General features: G+C 41.4%; 1 protein-coding gene across 1 annotated transcript in view; it reads right to left on the bottom strand.

Annotated features, from left to right (window-relative positions):
- OVCH2 (ovochymase 2) overlaps positions 1-12,489 on the bottom strand; it is a 30,146-nt gene extending 17,657 nt beyond the window's left edge. Inside the window, exons 1-7 of the mRNA XM_032788230.2 lie at positions 12,399-12,489; positions 8,697-8,806; positions 7,866-7,957; positions 4,106-4,278; positions 2,520-2,615; positions 1,285-1,436; positions 319-514 (exon numbers count right to left, since the gene is read on the bottom strand). Of these exons, the coding sequence (XP_032644121.1) occupies positions 319-514; positions 1,285-1,436; positions 2,520-2,615; positions 4,106-4,278; positions 7,866-7,957; positions 8,697-8,806; positions 12,399-12,489 (910 nt within the window). The remainder of the gene's footprint in view (positions 1-318; positions 515-1,284; positions 1,437-2,519; positions 2,616-4,105; positions 4,279-7,865; positions 7,958-8,696; positions 8,807-12,398) is intronic.
- Positions 12,490-12,742: the final 253 nt, after the last annotated feature.

The raw sequence follows: 12,742 nt of genomic DNA, 5'->3' as shown, positions 1-12,742 counted from the left end.
ATGAAAAGGGTGTAAATGAATGAAAGTTCCATTTTAACACACTAACTGAATTCAATCCTTGAAACTCAATTGTTTTCCAGGGAGAAGATAAAATAAAATGATAATAAAATAGTCACCATTTCAACAGTTCTAAACAATGACCTTTCTATTCTATCAGCAAGCAAAATGCTGTCCAGCTAGACACATAATGAAATCCATAATAGTTATTTGTTATGAAGCAAAGCTTAAAAAAGAAAAGAAAAATTTGGAGCCATGAAGAACACACCAGGAAGTCATTACTCCTACTTATTACTAAAGTATCTATGGAGGTTTTATTACCAGTATTGACGTTTTCTTGAATCCAGGAGAGCACCTTACGGAGATCTGTGAAAACCCCTGGTGATCCTCTCTGATCATACTTTTTCCTCATGTTATTATTCCAGCTCCGAGCACATCCCATACCCCAGGAGGTCACCCCAGCTAGAGTCCAGGCACCATGCTTACTCCTACACAAAAGAGGGCCTCCAGAATCACCCTATAATAAAGGTAACCCATCTTAATATAAAGCATATATGTGACTAAGCAAGCATGAACTCCCACTGGATGATTCCAGAAAAAATCCAGTTGTATTTTGTACAGGAGTAATCCCCCTGCTATTTTAGGGCATGTCCCTTTAAGACAACCAAGGAAATGAGACTGTGCCTCCGCAACTGGACTTGCTGTATTTAGTCAGGATCATTGTGGGAGGGAGTTAAAAACAGATAGACAAACATGTTCCCTGCCTCCAAAATGCATGTCCACATTTTTTAGTGCCAGAGTAGGATGAGTTATGGCCTTAGCACAGAACTGAAGCAAGGAACTCTTGAATTTTAGTTTTGATTTTGACACTGACTCCCTCTGTGGCCAGGAGTGTGTCATTTAACTTCCATGCCTCAGTTTTTCCTTCTTGATAATCAGAGCACCACTTTGTTTGTTACCTCCCTGGGGTATTATGAGGCTTCATTAGTTAATGCTTATGAAGTGTTCTGAATATGGGAAGTTCAAAGTGTGATTGCACTGGGACATGTTCCAAAAGGCTAACCTGAAAGGTTCTCCAAACCCTAAGTAAGTTTGAGGAACCCATACCACAAGGGATGTGAGAATAAAATGAAGTGAAGTCATAAGTGGATTATACTGGACATCCCTGAAGAGTTAAAAATATCAAATGGATTACAATGCCTATCATATTACAGAGTATGTCTATTCACTCACACACACACATATGTGAGCTACAGCATGGTCTGCAAGGCTATCTGTTCCACCAACCTGGCATGCATCCTTTCCTCCATCTGGAAATCCAGCACACATTAAAGTGTCTCCTCGGATCGGATTCCGTAAGGTTGACAAAGCTCTAGAACATTCCTTGTTGTCTATGATTGGCAAGTCTACTTCATGCATGATATGAGGGAGGATTCCATCTAAAAAAGAAAAAATAAGGGAACTAGTTTGCTAGACATACTGAAAGGTGAACTGAAAGTTCAGTGGATAATGATAGTTTTGGGGGGGAGTTGGTGAAGTTTCATCTTCTAAATGTTGTATTTTGAGAAACAGCCATTGTGTATATGAATGTGTGATGTATATATTTCAAATCAAATATTGGCTGCATAAAATTTCAACTGTCTTGATTTGAAAATGTCGGCCACTATCCAGTGGTGACATCTGTGCAGGCACTGGGATCTGCCCATGCAGAGGCCATTGCAGGACAGGAGCCTTAGAAAACATGTTTTCATTAAAAGAGAGACCACTTTTAAAACAAAAATTAGCTTGTTCCCCCCCCCTCAAAGTCCTGTTTTCATGCAAAACCTCTCCTTGACTTTTTCACCCTGTGAAACTGGATCATTTTTGTAATTGTGAAATACAGCTCCTGATGTTAAGATTTTCATATATACCACAGGTGTATTTTATGTATTATAAAACCCTTATTAATACATATAGAAAGAATTTCAGTTCTCCTTTAAAGAAAAAGCAAAAGTATTCCATCCTCAGACAGTTGAACTAAAAGAAAAGTTCAAATGTTCAAAATAAAATACTTGGATATGTAGTAGGACTTGAATTTATACCTCCTGCTTCCACAATCTCCTTTGGCAAACTACCGGTACTTCTGTCATACATTCAGGGTGAAATTTACTCTGTGTGACCCCTCTGTACTGTGCACAAAAGCCATTGTACCACTTAACCCCTGTTTTGAGGTTCCAATTCTGATTCATAGCTGCTGTTTTCTTCCTGGCCCCCTTGTGGCCTAGATGCCTAAATTGTCTGTGTTCTGACTTTCAGATACAAGCTGACCCAACCTAATATGTTACAAAACTTAAGAGTCAGAAAAATGTCTAATGCAAAGCCTTATAATCCCAGTTAAAAGAACTCTCTCACAGAGTTTACACCATTTGTCTGGTCTGTAGATCTGATGGGCTGCACATACCACTAAACATCTAAATAGAAAATAAAATAAAGGAGCTTATAAGCAGTACTAAGAAAATTAAAAAGTTACTTCAGTGGCTTACTCTCTTTTAGACGGCCCCAACCACAAGTGGTACAAACATCTCCTGGATCAAACTTTTCACCCACATCAGGAAGGCAGGCTGGCAAAACTGATGAACCTACCATGAATATACATGGAATTTCTTGTTAAACATTTGAAAGAAGAGCCTAAGAACATAAGCTTTGTTTTACTTCTCAACTAATCCTTTAAATAAAACAGTACTGTAGTTTATGGTGACATCTATCAGAGGGTTAATCTGAAAAAGACACCTGTTACAAGCTGCTGGAAACTCATTCATGCCCTCAGCGTCTGATAACCAATGCCTGTTTTTCAAAGCACCTCTGAGGAGGTTACCTTCTTTCCTGGTGCTTTATTGGATGAATGTATTCTTTTAACCTGAGAATTCATTGCTTCATTGTGTTGCCATTTGCTGGTTTGACAGAATGGAAGACCAGTTTAAGTTAGGTATTACAGACCCAGGCCCTCAGATCCTCAAATTATCCGTCTATAACAGAATCTAAATTTTCCTATTAAAAAATAATCTGGTCGTCATGGTTGCAAAGGAAACCATGCAAATGTAAACCAAGTGTAAACAACACAGTAATGCATACCTGAGTCTGCAGAGAACCTGAAACAATAGGTCAGAGAGATAACTGGCTCATGCATCTCAATGTGGTGTTAACACCAAGACACACTGCTCCAGAAGGCACTGTCAACATTACTCCAGGAGACATCCCTGTTTAAAATGAGAGAGTGCAATGGGCCCAGCTCGCCAACCCTGACTGCTGGAGTAAGTACTGAAAGAACGAATGCAAGCTGCTGTCCCTGCCTCATTTCCTACTCCCAAACGGAGGTGGGTCCATGCTGCCACTACTGGGGTTACAAAGAACTCCATGTCCTTTGTCTGCCTCTAGGGGAAGGAGAGGGGAACTCCAGTTACCTCTACTGCAAGTGGTTAGTGGGGTGATAACATGGCAGCAGGGCCATAGAAACGGCCTATGTCATGTTATGTCTAGGCCATAGATGCTGGAACAAAGGGTGCTATCACACCCCTGGCTTGACATGGTTTTCATTATATACAGGGTTTACAGTTTGGTGCAGCAGCTCTCACCACCCCCTCTATACAAATTGTTCCAGCACCACTGTCTGTGGCCCTGAATTGCCTTAATCTGGCCCCGCTGGAACATACTGGGAGTGCCACTCTGTGGACACACAAACCTAATTTCTTTTCAACACAAGCCTTTCAGTTAAATACTTAGGGCCAAATTCTAACACCTGTACTTCCAATGAGTAATACCCTATTCTTCAAGGTTCTGCTCCATGTGAATAAGTCTATTCAACTCAGTTATTTTTCTGACTTGCCTCCAGACCTTTAATTACTCTTTCTCCAAAACACAAAGGCCAGGCACACTGATGTATTCTTTTTTCTCCATCTCCATTATGCTGCATATATTATGGTACAATTATTTTTTCTGTGAAGAAATGCATTTAAAATTATGCATAAAATATTTCTCCTTAGGAGTTATGCTTTAACAAATATGTTTAACAGGGAGGTCTGTGAGCTTGATATTTATAATTGCAAACTATTGTTTAGAATTGTGGCCTTACTAAAGTTGAAAGCACCATCCAGCTTCACAAGGGCAATATCATAATTCATCGGTCTTTTGGGGTTGAAATTTGGGTGTTTAATGATGGCTTGAACTGGTAGTGTCTGCTCTCCTTCGTCCATGAGACTTAAATCATGTTCTCCGGCAGTGATGTTCAGGTAATCACGTAACTGTCTGTAGGATAGAAAGTAAACGTTTAAAGAGTAAAAGTAGAAAAACGCAACAATGAAAAATATAGGCATTCTTAGGTATGTCTGTACTGCAATCAGAGGTGTGATTGCAGCATGTGCAGACACCTCCAAGCGAGCTTTACTTTAGGTAGCAGTAAAGCGTGGACTTCAGCATGTGCAAGCTGTCTGAATAAATACTCAGCATCCTGAGTGGGCTTGTACAGCCCATGCTTTCCTGTGCTGTTGCAGATTGACTGCTGTTGGTATTGAAAATACATGAGCTAGCTTGAATCCAGCTATGTTTACACATGCTGCAGTCACAGCTCCAAATGCAGTGTAGACATCCCCTCAGTTTTATAACATACAACTTTGATAAGGACTGCCATTATGTAGCACTGCCATTATGTAGCACAGATCTTAAAGCACTTTACAAACATTAATAGATTATCCTCACAATTCCCATGTGAAGCAAGCAAAGATAGGGAAGTGAGGCACACAGTCGTGACTTGCTCAAGCAAAACAGCAAGTCAGTGGCAGACTCAGGAACTTCCTTATTTCTAACCTTGTGCTCTCAATATTAGATCATGGATTTTTTTTCCCCTTCAGATGGGAAACTTAAGCCACAGAGAAACTAATCTGTGACTTCCCCAGGATCATCCAGTGAGTCAGTGGCAGAATCAGGTCTAGAACCCAGATCAAAATATTCCCAGTTCTGTGTCCTAACAGTAAAGGTGAAATTCACCACTGTGCAGAGGAAAGCACTGCCTACACGCTATTTAATTCCCATTTGGACCCTATTGTGACGACATAAGTGCCATTAAGTGGTATATCATCCCTGTGCTGGCTCTCTGCATAGAAATGGATTCCATCCTAGATCTCAATGAAATTAGCAATGCAGTACAGTAGTTACACAGTGCTGGTTTTCTATAGAGAAATTTAGTTTTCATCTCCTTAGGCTGGGATTTTCAAATGCACTTAAAGGAGTTAGATGCTAACTTTCCACTGAATTGGCACCTAACTCACTTAGATGCCTCTGAAAATCCCAGCCTAATTTGTTAAAATTATTTACAGGTAGTAACCAGACAAGGCATTTTCCTTTATTAACGTTCAAAACTGAACCCCTGTCCCTTTGATGAATCTGCTCAGCGATATGAGTCATTCTTAATTTTTTAAAAGTAACTGCTGTACATTGATAAGCTTTCTGATATCTTAATGAAAGTGCTGCTTCATAGGGCTTAAGCCAAGGGACAGAAACTGAGGCTAATTCAGCTCCTACTTCTCCCCTCAGCTCCCTGCTGTGCAGGGCCAGCTCCAGGTTTTCTGCTGCTCCAATAGGCGGAAGAAACAAACAGACAAACAAACGCCTATCGGCCACTCCGTTCTTCAGTGGCAGTTCAGCAGTGGGTCTTTCACTCCCTTTCTTCCTCTTTGGCGGCACTTCGGCAACCGTTCAAAGAGGAAGAGAGGGACCGAGGGAACCATCGCCGAATTCCCTCTGAAGACCCGGATGTGCCGCCCCAATAGCGGCCGGACTTGCCGCCCTTTTGTATTGGCTGCCCCAAGCACCTGCTTCCTTAGCTGGTGTCTGGAGCCGGCCCTGCTGCTGCGGGATCTTTAATTACTATGTGTGACCGAGGGACCCCTTGATGCCAACTGGCAGAGGACACAGGGAGTATATACGGTTTTATAGGGATCCCTTGATTCGGATAGATTCATAGTAGTTCACCGAAAGTAATATGTAAGGTCTCTACTGAGAGCCAGTACCTCATAATCATCATTGTGACATGTATGAATAGATAATTAAGGAGTTGTGTATCTATACTGAAAATTATGTTCTTAAGGTCTTGGAGGCAGGTCACCAGGAGGTGACATACCTCAGAAATGTTCCTTTCAGGCAGGAAGTAACAGACATTTGTCTCCTTGTCTGGCCATTTGGGTAGTGTGTATTGTATGCCTCCCAATGTATGCCTATTTGCATAATAAGCTAAGGGCTGAGTAAGGCTGTGAAAAAACACCTCCTGAGCGCCAAAATTTTAGCACTGAAAAGTGCCAGTATAGACAGCACTTTATCACCAGGAGCGCGGCTTCCAGCAATAAAGCTATCACCTCTCATTTGGGGTGGTTATTTATCATTGCCAGGAGAGCTCTGACCCAGCGATAAAGTGTGACTACACTGCCCATGTCACAGTGCTGCCCCTGCCATGCTGTAACGTGGGCAGTGTAGACATACCCTAAGACTGCAAAAATTGACAAGAGAGGAAATCTACAGGATGAAACAAACAGCAGGGGAATTCCCTACTTATGAATAAAAGACTAAGGGTTGTTCTGGTATATCTTGGAGTGCAAAAGAACACACTAGGCCTGACACCTAAGAAGCAAGCTGACAGCGAGCTTGTCTCAGAGAAGGCCATGGCCAAGCTGGGCTGTAAAGTGCTGCAAGGATTTTGGGTGCTCAATATTCTACAAGACATAACTATGTGTAGGCTCTAGAATGTGTGTTATTTTTTATTTTATGTAACCATTTGTTTCCAATACTTCTCTTTGGTACTACCCAAATCTCTGTACTTGTTAAATAATCTTATCCTTGATTTCAAAATACACATATCTAAGTGCTGTGTGTTAGGTAGAGTGGTGACCTGAGGAGGAACTGGCAAGCTGGGGCATGCTGGTTCTTTGGAAGCAGCGAATCTGTGACTACTGCAAATATGCAGTCAGTGGACCAGAGGCTGGACACTCCAGAGAGATGCTTGGTGGGCTCAAGGGTTGGAGTGTGCCAGTCACTAATCTATAGAGTGACAATGGAACCTGCAAGCCTTAAAGAAGAGAAAGTGCTTGTGTTGCCCATGGAAATGAGGAACTGACCTACAACAGGCATAGACAAGGCTTCCTCACGCTAAGGGCAGGTTGTAGTGAGGAGCCTCATAACTCTGGGTTCCCTCAAGATGGGTCATACCATGGGAGGCTAGGTCAAGGTATCAATCATTGCTAATTGAAAGAGACTCTCCAGCAGCAGTGCACTCCCTGGTGCTATAATGGGACCCAGTTTGTACTTGGAGGTAAGAGTGCCACCTACTGAGTCTCTAGCTCTCTTCCATTAGCACCCTGGATTTTATTGGACATCTTTCATCCAGCAAGATTCCAGTTTTTGTAAAGGTCTGTTTCTTTTGAAGAACCTGATCCTGCATTTCAAAATTCCTGGTTATTTCACTGGAAGTTTGCGGCATGCAATTAGGCAGGATTGAGCCCTTAGTGTCTTGCATTATGCTGCTTCTAAGTAACCTTTACAGAAGTATTACACTCCATTGGTATTACTGGATGTATATTCCCACCCCAGAACAACATAGCTGCTCCTTACTACTCTTTGGGTGTATTTTCCTCTTTTAAATTGCTTGTGAACTTTTATGAGTTCTTTTCCACACACCCCCCCCCACTCGCCCAATAAAAATTCAATTTGCAACCGGTATTTTTCAGAGGGAAAGGTTATTGGTGTCTGTAAACAATTTCCACAGACAAATGCCATAGCGCAAGCACTTTTACTAGCAATACACTTTTCTTCACTTGCAGCCCTGTAGTGAAATTCCTCATCCATACCTGTCCAAAACACAGTGAGCTGCCGTGACCACCCATTGAGCAGAAACAATGGTGCCTCCACAGAAATGCCTTTGCCATCGTTTCAAGGAAACCTGCATTATAAAGAATGCCTGTCATGTTAAAAATCTGTACATCTGATCTAATCTAGGAGAGAGAGCATTCTCAAAGCGTTCACCAAATTACAGTTAACACTGCTTAAGAAAATTCAACAATACTTCTTGGCATTTGGGTGGGGTTTGGTGTCCTCAGCTCTTAGAACTCCCATTGAGCCCCAGTAGGTGTCTAGTTTTATCTCCAAACATTGTGACATGAGTACAAATTATATATATTTCACAGAGGCAAAAAGATGGACATATTCAGCAGGGGACTGGCTTGTTTAGACTCTATACATTATTGATCCTAATTGAGACAAGTTGCCAGAAGCCTTCACAGCTGTTTGTCCTGTGTGAAATGAGTTTGTGGTCTCAACCACCAAACAGTACAAGGCACCCCCCTCCTCCCAATCACTACATTCTCTGGAGGTACGTGATGGTTCTTTTATTTTCCAAACAAGTTTACCCTTCCCTATTTACAAGAGACCAGCTACAGACCCACTTTAAGACCCAATAATAAACATAAAAGTTTCTAGGAACTTGGAGAGAGTGGAAATTATTCCTGCCTTCTGTCTGCTTCACTGCTCTTGCTAAAAGCAGCACGGAACTCAACAATAGAGCACCAGATGTGCCAATGAGCACAAAGTACGCCTGCCTTTCTGCTTTTGTTACATCTATGAAAAGTTGGGCCTTTGTTCCCAAAGTGTCACAGGATAAAACCGCATTCCCTTGCACTAACCTGCCATGGATGTGAGCCTTGTTTCACCTGGTTCCCACCAACAATGCGAGTGAGGTGGTTGAAATTATTCCATGGCTTCATTTCATGTGGCTTCTGTCCACACCTAGAATCTGAGCAGTACCAAAACCAAATCAAATAAAAGAAAAAGAAAGAAAGAAAGAAAATGAGTTTGTGTGGATCATTCTGTTCTTGACTCTCTAGCATCAGAGATTGCAACACCAATAAGCATGTAGACATTCAGGGGTAGAATCCAGTAGGAGACATAAGGGACCAATCCTGTAGTCCTCTCATATAATCAGCTCCCACTGAACACTCATTAATGTACATGGTCTCTATAGGATAAGGAATAATTCTGTGTTTCCTCATTGCCTTTTTATTCTGGATCTAAAATGCTGCAGCTGCACCACTGTAGCGCTTCAGTGAAGTAGCTACCTATGCCGACAGGAGAAGCTCCCCAGTCAGCGTAGGTAACCCACCTCTCCTAGAAGCAGTAGCTAGGTTGATGGGAGAATTCTCCTGTTGACCTAGTGCTGTCTACACCAGGAGTTAGATCGGTTTAACTGCATCGCTCAGGAGTGTGGATTTTTCCCCTAATGTCCTCGTGTAGACCAGGCCTCAGGTTCTCCATTTTTTGTGCCTGCACAGTCAGAAAGAAACTTCAGCTTTCAAGTTGACAAAAGCTGCTCCACTGCTGCTTTTCTTCAGCCCTGCTTTGAAGCACTCACAGATCCAGGGACCAGTTTTAATACATTCTAATACGTCATGGGACACTGATATTATGAGATGCCTGTTTGCTCTGATCTGTGTTTCTGAGTAGTGGCATCAGCTTCCTTTATTTTGGGAGGGGAGGGCAGATCTGCATTTTTTCTTACACTATGAAGCCATTTTTAGGCTTTCCCATCTTTTCCTCCGATAGCTGCACTCCCTGTTTTTCAGATTGTAAGCATTTTATGGGGTAATTCATGGTAGAGGGAAGATGGGGACCCATTTCTACACCCCATGAGACAAAGTGAACCCATCTTCAAGCCCGATCCTCCAATCAGTTTCACATTGGAAGACCACTTCACCTGTCCAGAGCCTTACTGACTTCAGTGGGGCTCTGCTGAAATGCAGGAGTGCAGCTCAGGCTGCAGGACTAGAGCCTCAGTATTTGTCTTGCATTCTTGAATTTGCCACCAGCAAAGTGCACTTTATTGGCTAATTAATGGAGGGAAGCAGTGGAGCAAAAGTCTGACAGAATTGGTTTAACCTGCAATTGGTGTTATAGCTTATAGAATCATAGAAATATGGGGCTGGAAGGGACCCCAAGAAGTCATCTAGTTCAGCCTCCTCCATGCTGAGGCAGAACCATGTAAACCTAGTCATCCCTGACAGGTGAGTGCCCCCTCACATAAAACCAGCTCTATTTCTAAGTACTTCATGCATGAGACCAGTGACTCTCACCACGGCTGTATGTTCTGAGACCTGAAGGCAATCGCTAATGCAAAGAACCTGTTAGACCAGCCAAGAGCAACTATTTACATACTACAGGAGCTCTCCATTCAGGTGTTCTCATGTTTTATTTTTACTAATATGACCTTTTCCTTGTTTGCCTTCTAATATTTGTTCATGGCAGAAAAAAATATATTTAGGAACACTTAAAACCCCTTTAATCTGAAATTCCCTTTTATACAAACTTTGGAAATGAATCGCTGTTCCACTAACTCCCTCAATTATTGGGCCATGCCTTTAGCCAAACTTCTTTGCATCCCTCAAAACATTTTGGACAAATGGGGTTGACCTACTGACTACATAGGTTTTGATAATCAACAATTTATGGGTGGACTTTTCAAAAGCATTCAGCACTGGCCTAACTAACTCTGTTCCCACTCAGTTCAGCTCTCTAAGGCAGAGATATATTTATATTTTTTAAATGTGTGGTACAGAAAAAACATTTACAGCAATAATACTGAGTTTATAGAGGTTTATTGCAAAGCTAAACGGAATCCTTCCAACTTCAGCAACTACTTGCAATCTGTATTAATGAAAAGGGCATTGTTTTGATGCATTTTCCAAACCCAGCATATTGCCCATAATTCCCATTTTTGCTTTTCTATTTGAAACTGTGTGAAAATTTTCAGTGAAGTCCAAAGTCTCCAAAGCACTTAACAGACCATGTATATAGAGTTCTCTCAACTATCTCTGCAATGCAACCACTTGTGTGGCAGAATGCTGCAGTAATAATATGTGCCATCATTTAGGATACCAAGAGTAGCTGGCCATGTTTGTAATAAAATGCTCCAGGGACACTTCTGACTTCAATATGCGTGAAAACATTAAAATAAAAAAAAACAATAGTGGAACTATGGTAATTTGCTGGGTTTGAGCAATGCAACTCCAAAATTTCCCTTTTCACTAGTTCAGCTTTGCAAGCATCTGCCAGAACTGGATGGTTTGCTGCGAGCTTTGACACTCCACCACCAATAAAACTTAGTCCCATTGCTATCAGAATATTTTGTCTACACATACACACACACATTTTACAAAACAACAATTATATTGCTGCCTCAGTGAATCAAGCCTGAAATTTAATTTACCCTTTTGCACAAGTGAAGTTGAGTTCACAAAAAAATATAATGGCCTGATTCTGATCTCATATGGATTTACTGCATTGGAGTTTCTCTGGATTCTCAGACTGTAATTGAAATCAGATCCAGCTGACCACAGGCATATTTTTGTATTATACAATAAGAGACCGATGGAAATCCACAACATGACTGTTAACACTTCTAATAATGATTGCCATATTCCTAAACCAAACAGCAATTAAAAAAATCATGAAATGTGATTAAATTGGACACAGTTGCGAAAATAATCCAGATTAGTCATTATATTTCTTCCTGGTGGGGCTGGAGAGACATTTCCAACAGTGGCCTGTGCCTTGACACCCATATAAAAAGTGAAACAAATAATCTACATAAATGAAATAATTAGGAATATTCAGGATTTTTTTCCCCAAAAATTGGTCCAAATGGAGTACACTCTGGGATTTTAAAATACAAGACAATTTAAAAGAGGAGCTAGTCCAAGTCATTTCATTTCAATTGAAGTAAAGGCTGTGGGTTGGTAATATACAATTAGCATCGAAATAATGACATCAGTTTTAATCCACAGCTTTTATTATTTTGGTGCAAACCTGTGAAGGTCTTTTTTTGATTTAGTTCAGCTTGTTAAAGGAACAATTAAGCTAAACTGAAAAAGACTTTTATTCTCAAGTGTCCACTCATAGACATGCAGTGACATAACAAAAGGAGTGGATTCAACCTCATACTGTAGACCAGCGGTTTTCCAACTTTTTGAGCTGAACTCCCACCCTTTGAGTTATAATTTTTGGTTGCGCTCCCCACTTAACCACACAAAAAGAGATTAGTCACAGGATGGAGGTGGCGTTCCCTCTCTGAGCCCTGCCATGCCAGGCTGAAGCCTGAGCTGAAGCCCAAGCCACCTGGCGTTGCTGCTCGCCACCCCAATGTTCTCTGTGTCCCTTTATAGGGGCGCACCCAACAGTTTGAAAACCTCTGCTGTGGACAGACATGACTTAGGGTCAGATTCTCAGCTGGTATAAATTAGTGTAACTCCTTTACTTCCATGGAACTAGACTGTTTTACACCATCTGAGAATCTGGGCTTTTGCCTTTAGAAAATGATTAAATTTTGATCCTACCTTTTTGTAGACGCAGTGGGACGGAGTTTCCTTCTCTAAGACAAACTATCCCAATCATGAATAAAAGCAGCTCGCCTAGGGCTACTGGCATTTTGAGGCTGTAAGTGATCAAGTAAAGATGGGAAGAGTTTTTATAGGGGGAAAGAAGAAAACAGCGCTGTGGGAGACCAGCAACTGACTAATTAAAGTGAAGGTTACTCATTAATCCAGCCATAAAGCGTTTACTGGGCACAACTAAATTTTCCAAATTTAACCAAGCATGATACCTTCATAAACCTAAAGTTACTGAGGTCTTTGTTGCTAAATATTTTCTGAAGTCTCACAGAAAAAATAAACAGCCAATT

The sequence above is a fragment of the Chelonoidis abingdonii genome, chromosome 4 (assembly GCF_003597395.2).
Source record: "Chelonoidis abingdonii isolate Lonesome George chromosome 4, CheloAbing_2.0, whole genome shotgun sequence".
Lineage (NCBI taxonomy): Eukaryota > Metazoa > Chordata > Testudines > Testudinidae > Chelonoidis > Chelonoidis abingdonii.
Note: the sequence above shows the minus strand (reverse complement) of the source record. Positions and strands in the feature narration are given on the sequence as shown.